The sequence below is a fragment of the Pseudoliparis swirei genome, chromosome 3 (assembly GCF_029220125.1).
Source record: "Pseudoliparis swirei isolate HS2019 ecotype Mariana Trench chromosome 3, NWPU_hadal_v1, whole genome shotgun sequence".
Lineage (NCBI taxonomy): Eukaryota > Metazoa > Chordata > Actinopteri > Perciformes > Liparidae > Pseudoliparis > Pseudoliparis swirei.
The window spans coordinates 13195357-13211151 of record NC_079390.1 but is presented as its reverse complement, the minus strand read 5'-3'; the positions used below and the strand labels follow the sequence as shown (position 1 = coordinate 13211151).

Sequence of the window (15795 nt, the reverse complement as noted above, 5' to 3'; positions counted from 1 at the left end):
AATTATCGCTTTGTTCAATACTTCCGTTTGTGATCAAATATCTGCAAGAGCAATGGCGCTCCCATCAGCCTCACGTGTCAATATTTGCAGATGCAAGCAAAGGTTTTTTTTAAAGCCCATAATTGGCGGTAATCAGGGTACATGTTAGCGTATCACAGACCTCCTGCCCCTTTGCCTGGTTTCCCTTTGTGTCGCTCCTCCTGTGTAAGTTGGAGCTCCCCTCCTGTGAACATCCTTCCTCATTCTCCGGACTCAAACTCTTTCCACATAGCTGACCTGAAAGTTTCCAGCCGTGGGTGATTGGCGCATGGAGAAGTGTGGGTTTTCTCTCTGACTGACAATGTGGAACCCGAGAGAGTCTGCGAGTGGTGCTGCCGGCCAGGGATGGGGCCGGAAGAAGCCTGGAAGGCGTGTGGATGTGGCCCCCGTGTCTACGGGGAAGAAGGATCACTGCAATACCAACAAACTGCCGGGTTACCGAGCCATTGACTTGTTATGACAGGGAAGTGCTGTGTTGATGTTCAACTCTTGGAGCTTTGAAATGTATCGCGTCGCGCCGGCCCGAGGCTGACGGAGTGGCCCTGGTTGTTGGTGGTGTGCTTATACGTGTTTGTGCAAGACCTCAGGGCCTGTGCAGGAAGCGTGGACAGGACACAGCGCTCCATTTCTCTCTCTCTCTCTCTCTCTTGAGCGGTTTCCACGGTGACCTAAGACGCGTTGCCCGTCTGAGTGCTTTGTCGCCAGGGAGAGGGAGAGAGAGAGAGAGAGAGAGGTCATTCTGCTGTGTTTCACTGCAGCAATAATAATTATAATATAAAATAATAAAAAGGGCCCTAAAATGTGCTTGGTTGCACTTAGGCCGATCTTCAAAGAGGGGGATGAGGGGTACGATGCCCTTCAACTGGTCAGTACCTCATACAATAGGTTTTGTTGCCACATCTGTAGATTTCAGTTTATTGTCATAGCTCTCGTGATTTTAATGTTTTCCTGAGTGCTGTACGTACTTTGGGATTCAAAGGGACCTAGTTTATTTAAGTTCATCCCAGTTCAACTGTTCTTTTTTTTTACGGCTGCATGTTATGATGAAAACCTTCTGACTAGATGGGGCCCTCGTCATGTGACATTGCACCGGTACAAGCGCTCAGCAACCTGGTTTACTGACTGGCCAACGTCACTCCTCGGCTCCCTTTCATCGAGACCAGCTCCTCGTCCCTCTCAGGTTCTTTCTTCTCCTTCCTTGTCTCACCCCTTTTATAAAACGGAGAGACAGTCTGACGGGCCCAGAGTCAGGGGGGTGGGAGGTGGGAGGTGGGAGCGCTCCTACTTAAAGAAAGCGCTCGGGCAAATTTGGGGTTGGTGATAATTATTTGGGCCTCGTTATAGGATCGCGTTTCCCCCCCAAGTCATTCTCCGCGGTAACCGTTACTGGATATGGGGCTGACACTGTCAATAAAGCGCAGGAGGAAAGATGACACGCCTTTTGTTTTGACAGCACCAAAGCAGTAATGGCTCCCGTTCATTTGCATTTGCAAAGTGAGGAGAGACGAGAGTCCCTCAGAGCCGACTTTTCCAGATGCTGCGGCAGAGAAAGACCCTCGTCTCGGCATCACGCTCGCATCAGCCTTCCATGTAAATGTACTTTGTGTGGAGTCCTCAGATAATGTTTGATGGAGGAGTATGAGGAATGTGTATCTGTGTGAACTGTGGCACTGAGAGCTGGATTACAACGTGTGTGAGTGTGTATGTGTGTGTGTGTGTGTGTGTGTGTGTGTGTGTGTGTGAGAGAGTGAGGCAGTGAGTCTATTGGTCCAGGGATGGATATTATTATTAAATCCGGATATATGACATTTGAGAAATAACCTCTGCATCCAGCGCTGGGTGACTCACCCCTCTGCAGGACCACAGAGGGACTTTTCGCTCAGGTGAATCAGTATGTACACGCTCATGCGCTCACACACACATTCACATACAAGCAAATACTCAGCTGCCTCTAGCGACCACGCACAGCCGCAGCACGCTCCTGCTGCAGCAACGCGGAGCAATGGGTCAGTGTCTCAGCCCGCCCCGTCACCTCGGGCTCCCTCATCCCTCAAGTAATACGTACACTGAGCCAAATCTGGGCAGGGACACGCAGTACCTGTTGCCCGGGGCAACCAGATTCCGATCTCTTTCAACTTTTTTAACATGCGGTGCCATTGCTCCTTCTGGCAACTTGCCCTTTTTTAGAGAGGAAGAGAGAGAGAGAGAGAATCAAAACAGAAGTGAACTGTGTAATGCTGAGTCTTGCATTACTGAAGAGAAAAAGTCTAATAATAGGATAGATAATACGCAAATAAAATTCTGCAGGTCATGCTGTTAACTTTGGCAACCAAAAGCTGAAGCTATTTCTAAACATAGCGTCCTTCTTGCAGCGACTTCTTTCTCACTTTAACAGCCTGCATGGAAGTGTGTGAGTGTGTGTGTGTGTGTGTGTGAGTGTGTGTGTGTGTGTGCGCGCGCATGCTCATATGTGCTCATATGTGGCAGGGCTGATTGAATTCTTCCCTCATGTGCACCAACCCTGGCAGGCTTTCAGGCCTCTGGGCAGAGCTCCGTTGGCCGTGCTCGCTCCCCGCCTTGATCCGCACTGCGCGATAGAATAATCGCACTGATGCACTTCTTTCATCCCCTACTAAACCAATCTGATTCGTTTTGATCATTCCTGTGGAGGCCAATGACCGAAGCGGCTGGTAATTGAGTGGTGGAGCTTGATGAGAGGTGCACGACCTTTAATGCCCCACCCCCACCCCTCTTGACGCACTCTGACAGAACTGCCTGGGCCTGGTTCCCTGCTGGCAGCAGATGAACTAGAAGGCTCTCTTGCTGATTATTGGCAGATGAAAAAAGAAGATCCGCACGGCTATGCTAAGGAGGGGGGGGAGAGAAAATATTATTGACTTCTCACCGCAGCTACTAGTTATTCTCCTCTTTTTCTTTCCATGTATTGGTTTTTGAGGCTGTCGGATGCTTGCCTCAGAATACTTTTGGGGTAGTCTTTTGATTAAGCTGGAAAGGAATGCCTTTAATCGCAGCTACAAAGGAACCGAGGGACACGTCCCCATCGGTTTTGCAACAGATCTAGACAGATGAAGAGGAGGAGGCGGAACGGAGTGAGCATTGTTAACAGTCTGTGGGGAGCTGTTTGCGTGCCCTGTGGTTTCTGGTCCCAGTGAAATGGAGACTCAGTTATTTGGTTTCCCAGGCCCCCCTTTTTTCTTTTTTTCTTTTCTCACGGCCGCACAGGACCCAAATGAAGACGTTGCACACTGTCCCAGTGTCAATTTATAGTCCCGGTGCAGGATGTTCCTAAGCGGTGGACACTGCACCGCTGGTGGCACATGGAGAGTAGCCATCTGATTGCAAGTGGTGTGGGCATATTTAAAATAGAAGTTAATGCATAGTCTTGTCAGCGATGCAAAACATAGACACTGTGACCATGGCGGTGGTTGTCTTCAGAGCATCAGGAGAGAGCAAGAGGAGAGTGAAAACCAGCCGCTACTTCTGAGCTGGGTTGGTTCAGCTTTGGGATTATTATCTGCTTCATTCGGTATGATATCACAGACCCCGTGCGTCGACATGTTTAACATCACAAACATGACTGACCAAGCCGAAAGATTCAAAATAATTTATTTTTAAAAAGCATTTCCCAGAAAGCTATAGTAAAAGAGAGCAGAGGTCATGGCATCGAGGAAGTGCTGTCATTAAAGGATATTTTCTTTTACTTATTCTCCTTTGTTGAGGGCCAAGTTCAGCTGTAAGCCTCTAATCAGGGCCTAGTAAACGTGGACTGCTCTAGAGGCAGCTGGCGGCATGCCGTCCAGACCAGGGGTTCATGCTGCCTGGCTTGAACATTATGCAGGGCGAGGTCTTCAATCAGGATTATTTATTTCCCTATCAGATTTACGCAAGTACCCCTGCACTGACACCATCCTTTAATTTGATTGTGGATGTTAAGTAACATTTTCATACAGTGAAGTTGATTGTTCAGGGTTTTTTCATCCTGAGCTAGCTCCCTAACGAGTTTCCAACTTGTAATTTTATACAGACATTTATTTATTTCCTAAAGGCATAAAGGTGGATATAATTCTTCTATCATATTCTAATTTATATGTATGTATTTTTCTAAATTAGCTGAGGTACTCCATAAGCTCATCACATGCCCTCTGACGACCTCAGAACCAATCAATACATTTCATTGGTAATCACGGGTCTGTCGGTCTGGCTGGGTCCCCCGTTCTTTTTTTCTGTTAACACTCACATGTTCATTATTCTTGGTGTGTGAATCCACTGCACCGTCGATCCGCTACGCATGAGGTGTCATGTCGTCTTTTACCTTCGTGCCCAGAGTCCCCCCCCTACTCTCTACTTGTGACAGACATGCACAAGCCCTTTTGCAGCACATTACATCAATTCCCCTGGACCATGGGGGGGGGGGGGGGGGGAGGGAGGTGCCAGCTGTTGATGTCACCCATGGGTCTTTTTAATTTAGGGATTTCCGCTGGGTGAGATGAGATGAGGGGGAGCCCCGTGACCTCAGCCCACAGCCACATGAAGAGGCCCACCAGAGCGGCACCAACAGGCCGGGCAGGGTGGGGCCGCTCTCTCCGCTGGGGTGTGGGGGCAAGTGCAGGTTACTGGGCCGCTGCCGGGTGATCGGTGAGCTGTAACAAGGAATGATGGAGGGAGCATCTCATCCATGCCATGTGAGGGAAGTGATGCTAGGGGGTGTTTATTTTATATGTTTTAAGGAGCGGTTCGCTCCCTTTTGGACTGCCGTGCGATTCCTCGTACCCGTGACAGCATGTCTGTGACTTGCAAACACCACTGCTATCCCTTGAGCCCTTAAATGCAGCCTTTCAGCAGCTAAGAATTTCCTCCCTTTCAGAGGGGATCAAATGTTCCTACAAAAGACTATATCTCGTTCTCTCTGTCCTCAAGGCTTTGAGTGGGAGTTAACATCGCCGTCCGTGTAATTGATTTTGCTTGGGTGCCAACGTTTTCCCTCTTGATATCAACTGAGCGCTTTAGAAAGGCAACGCCTTCATTGAAGACATAAGCGCTTCTAACTGTCCAGATTGTCTAAAACATTGTTTTTCTTCGGCATCCTTCAGGTTAAATACTTGCAGGTCACATGTGTTGTTATATCAGGATATAGTGTATGATTTCAGAGGTTATCTGTTCTATTGGTTTACAGATGTGGTTTTCTTCTTTTCTTATCCCATCACCTCTACCTCCACTCATCGGAGGACACATCTCTTGACACTTAAATACTAACTTTAAAAGATACGTATTAAATAATCAAAATGGCTACGTTCAGTAAATAGTGCGGTGCAGAGGAGCAAGTCGCCACCAAAGTTCATTTCAAGTGATTACATCCAGCCAATTTAAGTTGCTTCTTTTATTGTTATTATAAATCTGCATTTGTCTTATACTTGTCAACAGTACGTGAGATTAGTATTAAAGTGTGCAGCTGATTTTGTTGTTTGGCTTTCCACAATCAAATCAAATCCCCTGAAATGTGTCAGTTCTTTTAAGACGCAACAAATATTACTGGTCATTGCCTTGGATGTTATGTTTTTTTGTTTTTTTGTTTTGTGGCTGGTTCACATCTCCGAAGAACATCAAATCGCCGTGTTAGGGTGGACGGGTTCTCGGGGCCTGTGGGGGTGATGCTGTGTGTGCACCTGAGACATTCATGCGTCTGGCACCTCTCACGAGGCTGCACACATGACACGTGTATTCCTCATACGCCAGACAAATCCTGATTAGGACAGATCTGCGTTGCTGCTAATTTCTGATTTTTTTCAAGTGATTATGTTCCTCTCCTCGTGTGAGACGATAACCTCTTGCTCTTTCTTTTTTTGTTGCAGTATCACCCTCTGTCTCTGTGCAACACAAGCGAGGATGAACGACAAGAGAGTCCCTTCATCACCATTGTCAAACTGGAGCACAGGGTCCCCCGCTGTCTGCCGCTGCTCGATAAGGTACAGATCTCACACACACACACACACACACACGCATCGTTGAAAACGCTCCATGCCCTGAGAAACTCCCCTCTCCGTGACCCCCACTTCCACTTCCAGACATGGCAGCAGACAGATATTCCGTATTGCCGTCATGTCTTCTCTCTGGCACCCCTTCCGCTCTTGGATTCAGTCTTTGAAGAGAAGATGGTTTCAGAGGGAATGATTTGGCAGGAGCCTAATGTTTTGTTCAGGACGGTGATCTTTCAGAGTGAGGGCTTGGACAGGAGGGGGGTGGGCTTAGCTCAGCGCTGCTATGTAGCAAGTGGCAGTGAGCCCTGGCTTTGGATGTAAGGCTTTTTCAAGCCCCAGCTGTCACTGGTCCGATCCCAGCCAGCCAGAACCAGACACTCTGCTTCCCTCTAATATGAACGCAGCCGGGGCTCTATAGATTCCACCCACGATGGTTTAGATCAGTGGTCCCCAAACTACGGCCCGCGGGCCGGATGCGGCCCGCCTCCACATTTGGACCGGCCCCCTGAACAATACCAGAGACGCGTTCCAATTTATTATTTTTTTCACCTGGCCCGCTGCCGTTGAGATTGCAGTGAGACGCGGAGAAAATGTGAAGTGGTGCTCTTCGCAATAAAACATCTTTGAAGGGACGTGTCGCGTCTCGGCCAATCAGCGTTCAGATGTCCACAGCGTTTGGGAAGTTAGGTTAGCTTGAATGTTAGCAGAGCTACCAACTCTCACGGTTTCGCCGTGTGACACACGCTTTTTCATGTTTTCACACGCTCTCACGCCACACAACCAATTTCTCACGGCAAAAGAAATTCTGATTTTGGGCCGAGGCGCGTTGGTTTCTTTTCAAACTCCGCGACGATAGATGGCGCTAAGGAGCGCATCTGTAAACCTGTTCGCTGCATAGACATCCTATTTACCCCAAAGAGTCCCGAAGTTAGCAACAGAAGAAGATTTTCAAACAGACACAACGAGCAGAGACTACGGTGTGTGAATGCAGAGCTCTCAAGTGTCACGCATTGAGCGGGACACTCACGCATTTCGGTCTTACGTCACGCACTCCCGCCACACATCGTATTTCTCACGCTGAAAAACTCTCGGCTATTTAATGTTTTAATGTGCCGCAGCTCAAACATGAGCTGGCCGCTGCCCTCACCATGGAGGAATCAAGCGCTCCCTGGAGTTCTGCTGTGAGGTGCCACTTATCAGCCAATCAAAAAGAAAGGGGCTACACAATAGCCAATCAGAAAAAAACGTATCTGTTGTATCTGGGTAAGATTTCATCCAGCAACCAATGAAAATAAAGCATCCTGGATAGAGATGTCACTCTTGCCTGTCTTCAAAACTTAAGAGCCCTGTTAATGACATGTGGTTCAATTAAGTTCTCACTCTCTTAAACTTTAAATCTTGAAATAATGTGTTGTGTTTGTGCGTGTGATTTTGTGTGATGATGTAAACTCAGCTGTCATAACAAGCAGCAGGAGAGCACCGTGTTAACCTCTTGGTATCCTGCATGCTCAACACATCAGAGCATTGTGTGTTAAGGCTGCCCACATAGCATTTATCACTTTATTTGCAGGCCTAGGAAAAGGACCCTCTCAAAAAATTTCCAAACAGCACTTTGAACAAGTAAGATGTATTATAAAGAATTTTACATAAAGACAGGACATTTGTGCAATAGAATTAGGCATGTTTTTGTAAATGAGAGTAGAGTTATTAAAACACATTTTAATTCTTTAAGGTAGCAAAGATGCCTCGTAAAAGACCTTTGCCAGGCCAGAATGCAGGGTACAACATGGGGACAACATGGGGACAACATGGAGACAACATGGGGACAACATGGGTACAACATGGGGACAACATGGGGACAACATGGGTACAACATGGGGACAACATGGGGACAACATGGGGACAACATGGGGACAACATGGAGACAACATGGGGACAACATGGGTACAACATGGGTACAACATGGGGACAACATGGGGACAACATGGGTACAACATGGGGACAACATGGGGACAACATGGGGACAACATGGGTACAACATGGGGACAACATGGGGACAACATGGGTACAACATGGGGACAACATGGGTACAACATGGGTACAACATGGGTACAACGCCACATTCATTCAAATGTCCTGATATTTGAGCCACCAATGTGTGTGGCTGCGTGCGCGGCAAAATTTTGGTCACCCCCGACAAAATCTCACTCCAAGGTTTTTTGAAAAGTTGGCAGCTCTGATGTTAGTCCGCTACATCTGCTGCTGTCACGCTGCACCGTGTAGCGATACTAACAAAATACCCGTATGTTAAAAACGATGTGATTTAGCATATTTTTAGGATCGATACTTCATTAAAAGAGCGATCAGAGCGCACGCGCTGCTCCGCTCCGTTAAATGCTGTCTGCACGCGCAGCGCTCACAGCGAATGGCGCGCGCATCGCTCAGCCGTGATGCGCGCTCACAGGTGAGCACACTCTCACAGGTGAGCACACTCTCACCTCTCACTAGCAACCCCCCCCCCCCCCCCCTGGCTGGCCCTCCAGCAGACAAGGGAAACGTTATGTGGCCCTCTCAGGAAAAAGTTTGGGGACCCCTGGTTTAGATGTATGTGCGACTGACTTAAATCCCCCTTGTGTTTAAGTATCCTGCCACGCACGCTGGCTGGCACATCCAAACTTTAAAGTAGTGTGATTCAAAACTGTTGCTATTTTTCCCCCCCTCGTTTTTTTTTCAAGTGGTGACAAATTAGCAGGCAGGAATATAGTTAGGCGACTGCCTTTTTTTAGCCTGTGTTTTCGTTTCCCCTAATTTAAAGCCATGTTTAGGAGCTGCCCGCTGTGGCGACGATGTAGAGACATTCCCACACTTCCCCGCTCCTTTCTTCCTCCTCCTGTTGCTCCTCCAGTGGGAACCAGACTAAGCGGGCCGAGGGGAGGGGGGCGGGGGTGTTGTCACTCAAGGCTGACTCCCAAAAACAGTTCTGATTAAAGCCTTAATGGCAACACACTATGTTGTCCCATAAACAAAACACGGTCTCTCCCTCATGCAAAAGTACCCTGGAACAAAAGGCTGTTGCTTCCGAGTGCTTTCTCCCGCCCTGCAGATCGCCTTTGAAATCAAAATCAAAGTGAAGGAGGGGAGGGGGGTGGGGTGGGGGGTTCGTTCTCTCTTGTTGTTTTGGTCGCCTGGAAAGTATGTGTTGCAGTAAACTCCGCTCCAGCCACCTGCATCCTGGCTTCCGTAGCGGCGATTCAAAGCTTTTTGGTCGTGGTGGATTTATTGGGGGCGGGGGGGATTCATCGTGCAGCTGTTGAAGAGTTTGGCCTTTCGAGGAGGATGAATCAGACTGTTCGGGATGTGCGGTGCTGGGTCAGCCGCGGTCTCTGGATGGGACTTGTTTACAGTTTAGTCTGACTGCAGCCCGCCCCACTGATCTATAGATACCTCGACGGCCACAGAGGGTTCGTGTTGCACCGCGCGCACTCAGAATAGACTGTAAACCAAACAAAGTGAGCCTCCAAACCTTGAGGGATAGGGTTTCATTGTTGTTCTTTGTTTTTATTTTGGTTTTCAAAGGTTGCTATCCGCAGCAACATCATGAGCATGGAGAGATTCCTTTTGCAGTGATCTGTGCCGTCTCTTGCTCCTCTTTGTTTTACCGGATGGATCTCACAGTTTGTCTCTGAGGATGTCTGCGCCGCCGGACGTCTTCAGATCAAAAGGAAACGCTTTCTCCAGACACCCTCGATACGACGATGTGCATTTAATCATCGCCCTCTCCTGGTGCGTTCTGCACTGCTGGCAACCTCTCACCCACATTCACATATTTGTATGAAATGAGCAGTTTTTCGGATGTAGAAGTTTTGCTAATGCAACTTTGAAGTGGACGTCTTTAATAATCCTATAATGCAGTCAATCTTAGAAGGATATTGTTCTTTGCGAAACAAGTTTTTACTCTCAAGGTTTTACTCTCTAAAGAAATATGTTTAGACACCTTGTAGGTGACTAAATTCATCAAAGGGGAGCAATAAGTTATTATTTTCAAGGAATCTTATTGGCTATCTTATTACTATAGTGATTTTTCTCAAATTAAGAAAAGATTAGAAAAATAAAAATATATTGATTGTGATGGACTCCCCCTTTTGTTCTTCTTTTTCACCTCTTCGCCTCAGTTTAGGCCCCACCCTGACATATTGTGTGGGTCCGCGCAGCAACCACTCAGCTATCAGGTCGACCACATGGCTTTTAGATTTATTTTTTGACTCACCTTCTTGTCAACTTGAATCGTCTAGAACAGGGGTCGGGAACCTATGGCTCTTCCGGTGACGGCATATGGCTCCCAGACAATTTTGAGTTGAAAAAAAAAAAATCTCGGCCCGCCCCCCTGTAATTCTTTCTATCGCGCCAGATTACAGCAGAAGTCATTTAAGGTCCTTTTCTTAAAGACGTCTTTGTTCTTTTATTAAACTAAACAGCTGTGTGTTATTGATCGTCTCTACACAACAGCATGTCATTTTTGTCTCTACGTGTCGCGTTAACACGTCAGCACGTTAGCGCGCCGCAGAGCTCCGATGCCGGCGTGTGCGCGCATCGGGGCGGAGCAAAGAAAAAGTCACCAGCACCCCCCCCCCCCCCTGCGTAGCATCATGCAGGCACCTGAAGTCGCATTAAAAGCAAGAGATATTTAATTTATTATACGTTAAAAATACTATATGGCTCTCAATGAAATATATTTAGAAATATTTGGCTTTTATGGCTCTCCCAGTCAAAAAGGTTCCTGACCCCTGGTCTAGAATAAGAGTTGCAGTCGCTTCCTACTGATCTGACACAACCCTCTCTACCCACTTGCCTGGATCAAAACCCTCCACCGCTCCTGTGGTTTTGCATCATTACACAACACAACACAGGCGCAGGCCACGGCCTTCCTCTGCCAGCATGTCGTGCTAGAAGTGATTCGTGGGCTTTTCGCTCGCCTGCCCGAATTTGGTGCTTCCACCAAAGCCCTGGAAAAGTTCTCAAGCTAAATCACGGAGCGACACATGACTCGATGAGAAAAGGCCTCGCAGCGGGCGCCAGTAGTGCTACTCTGAGCGCTACGCCAGGCTAACCTTGCTCTGGATAGGGGGCGGTGATCTGGGCTCTCGGAGATGCCGAGCTCACTTTCCCCCACCGTCACTTAAAATCCACGGTTTAATGCAAACGGCGAACTTTACCGTGATCAAGTCTTCGGCCTTGTGTCTGAACTTGTTGTCTCATAGAAAGTCTCACTTATTGATTCTGCTCCTCGAATATGAAGGAGTTACGGCCTGTTTAAACGCTATAACTCACTACACGTATGTGTGCGTGTGCCTTCCAAATCTTCCTCTATCTGGTAGAAAGGTGGCCAGGGGAGGTGAACAACACTGATGTGCATATCTGGTATTTGTGATGTCATAGCCATATATGATTGTCAAATTGATTCAGTTCATCGAAACCATGGTATACTTAATTAGTTTTAGCTATAGGTGTACCTTATCAACTGGCAACTCGGTTTATATATATATATATATATATATATATATATATATATATATACGATCCCTGTATCAATCCCTGACCTGCGAATACATTTATTTATTCATCATTTAATTAACCATTTGATGGACTGTGTCAAAGTTATATCAAAGCTAATTTTACACCACGGTCCCAAACACGAGCAAATGTTTGGTGGGATGAATAGGAAATAGAAAACTCTTTTAAAGACGTTTCTAAAGTTTGAAGATAAAAGAAAAAAAGGAGCTCAAAGGATTTGTAGAAAGATGTATATGTCACACTTTACTGATATAACTGATGATGTTATTAGTTTAAAAATATAATTCGTGGCTCAATGACTCCATGTGTACCATATACTGTAAAAGTCCCTGTTTGGAGATGTATTTCCTTGGAAACAGTAGCCACCAACAGAATAGATCAGGACAATTTAACAACTACTGTAGCTGTAAAATGACTAACTAAAGGATGGATAATAACACAAATACATTGCTCTGCACAAGTCTTGAAAACTGGTCTGAATGGTCCAACCCGTCCTCTCGTGTGGTCTTGACTTTCAGGCCGGGAAGAGCGGTCCCAGTGACAGGAAGTGGTTGAAAGCAAGGGAAGCCCGTGGAAGAGAGGAATAAATCACGGCCCTCATGACAATGTTTTTGTCTCCTTGTGTCTGATTGTCTGTAGGGGGTGACACTGACCTCAGGTCATTCCTGCCTGCTGTTTTTTTAGCTAGGACAGGGGCTGGAAATGCAATGGCAGCTGCTTTTGGCTGCTACTCCAGTAGCTGAGTCCAACGTCTCCAGTTCACCAGAGACGAGTCAAGCAGGAGGAACACAGGGGAACATCTGGAAAAGGGGGAATATTTCAGCTTTTGAGAGTAAATGCAAAAAGCAGCAGGTACACAATGGACATTTTGGCGAGTCTAAAATGCATCACTGTTAGCAGACTTCTGAGTTTCGCTTTGATTTCTCCCCAAAGAAAATTCATTATTTGCTCGTCTTTGCCAGCCAAGTTGCACCGTTGCCTTCAAAAAGATACGCCATAACTTTCTGTTTCTTCCGATTGGTTTAGGTCGACTCTTGGCTCATAGACTGGCGAGGGACCATGCCCCTTAGATTACTCTAGATGGTAACCTTTGAAGCTCACGAAACACACATATAAGACTTCTTGCTGTTTATAATATAAGAGAAACTGTAAATAACTCCAAGAGAAGTTCGAAAACCATGCAGCGACATTTCCAAATCTGTTTTTCAGTCCTCTGAGCAACGAGCCCCGTCTTCATTTCATATTCCTTTTCTCTTTATCAGATTTACGCTGTGGTGTCATTGCATCTCCATATGCAACAGCTTCTAATGTGATGTGGAAGTAGCTTTGTGCTTATTTTTCCCCTTTCAACCAAGCGGCAGCGGGACTGTTCCAAATATTTCTCCTGTTTTTTAACAGCTTCAAGTGACTCTGTTTGGCCTTTTCAGATATTTCTTCCATCTGGCAGCGTATGTGTCATTACTTCTCTCTTTGGAAACAGCCAGACTAACTGACCACGCTCCTCTGTTTGACCCTGACGACCGTCTTTTCCCACCTATTTCCTCTGCTGCTAAAGTTAGCTGCTGTCCTATAGCTCATATCAATGTGAAGATAACTCGGTAGGAAGTACACAGCTGGGAATTCAGCAGCCTAATGGCTGCCTTCTCTTCACTCATTATGTCTCATATGGTACCCATAATATAATTTGTAATTTGATTAGCCTGTCTTTTATTTAAAAATAGATGGTGTTGTGACTGTGAGGGTATTTTCCCGAGCCAGCCTCCTCTGTTTCTTGTTCCTTTCATGATGATGCAGCTATTATTGGGGAAGCCAGTCTCACAGGGTTTTGGATAAAGCCAAACAATGACTCTTTTGTGAGACCGTTCCCTACACAAGCAGAATCATAGTTCATAGTTTTTCATTCATAACGTTGACATATTGAATTCTAAATCAATGTTTGAATGCTGCTGCTGCAGAATGGGGAAACTCTGATTAGTATGACACCATTTGTAGAATTAGATTCCAGTGGTGGCTGTGGAAGGACTGTTTCGCACTTGTGAGATCCAACCATTTCCAATAACTCCAGTGTGCTTTAAATTCCTAAAATTAATTTTAAAAAGAGAGATTGATGATAACGATATGTTTTTATCAAAACAAATATTCTGCTTCTATTCATAGTTATTGGCGTTTAGCCTTTCAAAAACTAAATGTTCTCTCTGATTTGCTCTCCGGCTTGCCGCAATGATGGTTTAATTAAAACAAATAAATCATTATGTAATCTGTGACTTTAATCCAATGAATTCACTTTATCTGTCAAATTGCTGGATTTTGGTGGATTTTTTATTTATTTTGGGGGTGATGATGACATATTAAAATATGACGACAGACTTCTGAGCTTCATTTGAAAACCTCTCCTGCGAGCATGGCTCAGGACTTCTATTTGAATCGTCCTTGTTCTTTATTATAAACATGAATGCATGTGTAATAAGGTGAGTCAAGAGGAAAAATAAGAATGATGTATTTGTATGGGTCACTTTCCACCAACCGTGACACGATGACTATGATAGAGGTCGATCGTGACATATTGCCGGGTAGCCCCTTTCTTTCCAACTCCAAACTGTTGGGTTTGTGCACACCTTGTAGAATTCACCAACAGCAATACTCAGGCAGACCGTCCACAGGGTCGACTCAACCTGGAACGAGGTTTGAGATAAAAAATTAGTCGTCGGTGGAAATGGATGTTGGTTGGTGAAGTATCTGGAGCGTTAGAAGTCCAAGGACAGGAAAACAGAGTGATAAGTCTTCTGTTGTCGTCACATATTGTAGACAGGAGAGAACATTCCCACGGGTCTCAGACAAAAAATATTTTGTACAAACATGAGCCCCGAGCAATCGCAGTGTCATTGAAGTTCCAGCCGCTTAAGTTGACCTCAGTTTCTCTGGGTGGGCCCGTTAACAATTTCACAAAGATTTCTCGGCTCATTAAGTACAGACGGCTGCTGTGTTCATGTCGCCCTGTGCTGTTGATGCCGGTGTCCTCATTTTACCACCTGAATGCCTCGTCATCGGCGGGAAACATGAGGTCACCAGCTGGTCGCGGTGCTAATTCACAGACGGAATCTGTAAGCGTAGGGGTGTGCGCGGCGGTACCTTAACTGTACCCAAGTGTACATTGAACACAAGCTCTGTGCAATTGTGGAAGATTAGCAAGCATAGGAACGTGCTTTTATCACTGGGTGGGTGGGGGGGAGACCTGTCAGGGCGGGCTTGGCTCCGTGAGGGGCCCGACCAATGAGAGGAATACTTCAGGTTTTACCTCCTCCATGAGAAAGTGCATTCCTCTTTTTGTTGCTGCTACAAAAGCCAAGTATGTGTGCTTTGCATGGTGCAGTCACTGAACAGTGGTTTTGGTGACTTTGGTGAGGCACAACAATTCAAATCTGTCTCTTCAGGTGAGCAGGTGGGATAGAAAATGGACAGCACAGTTGGATAAAGCTCAGGGGGTGGATGGAATTAGGCCTCCTCTTGTCCCACTGTAGGGTAGGAAAGTGGGTTGTGGTACTGAGTCTGGTCATTTATGACCTTTGGGGTAGCGGGGTGGATCTACATAAACATATGTAAAAGAGGAATTAGAGGGTACATTCACATAATTCTCAATTGGAAGCTCTTGACACTCCATCCATCCACCACATGACCCCTGATGGTACATCTCACCGCTGCATTCCTACAGCTACGAAGCAACACTAACTGGCCCTGGGGCCGCTGCAAACACCACTTAAAGCGAGCAAGTACGCCTTTTTATTTAATTAACAATCAATCGCACACAGTTTTAACCTACAGGTGACCAGGAGCGGTTGAACGACAGGCCTTCCAGTTGACAAAAGTATTGTGACGGTGAGGAGGTTGGACACCGGCCCACAGGTCGCAGCTTCACAGACGTCGCCTTGACCGGCAGCGTTGTTGTTGTCAGGCTCAGTGCAGCGCTGTCATCACGCCCACCAACGAGACGCGAGTGGTTTGTGGAGGCGTGTGTGCGTCTGCGTTGCTGCAGTCTCTCCACTCACCCGTCACCTTAAATAGGTGGAACATTCTCTGGGCCTAAAGGTGCGCGTGTTGCTGTTATTTTCGGCCCCCTGCTGTAGCTGCAGCTCTCCTCCGCGTGTCTTGTCCTCGGTGTGTTTTTTTCTTTACTTCTCCGCCCCGATGCCAG

The 15795-nt window shown here is 46.6% G+C and overlaps 1 protein-coding gene across 1 annotated transcript in view; it reads left to right on the top strand.

Annotated features, from left to right (window-relative positions):
• The window catches only part of LOC130213392 (E3 ubiquitin-protein ligase RNF43), a 74570-nt gene that overhangs the window by 40535 nt on the left and 18240 nt on the right, over nt 1-15795 (top strand). The window contains exon 2 of the mRNA XM_056444988.1: nt 5910-6023. Within this exon, the coding sequence (XP_056300963.1) occupies nt 5910-6023 (114 nt within the window). The remainder of the gene's footprint in view (nt 1-5909; nt 6024-15795) is intronic.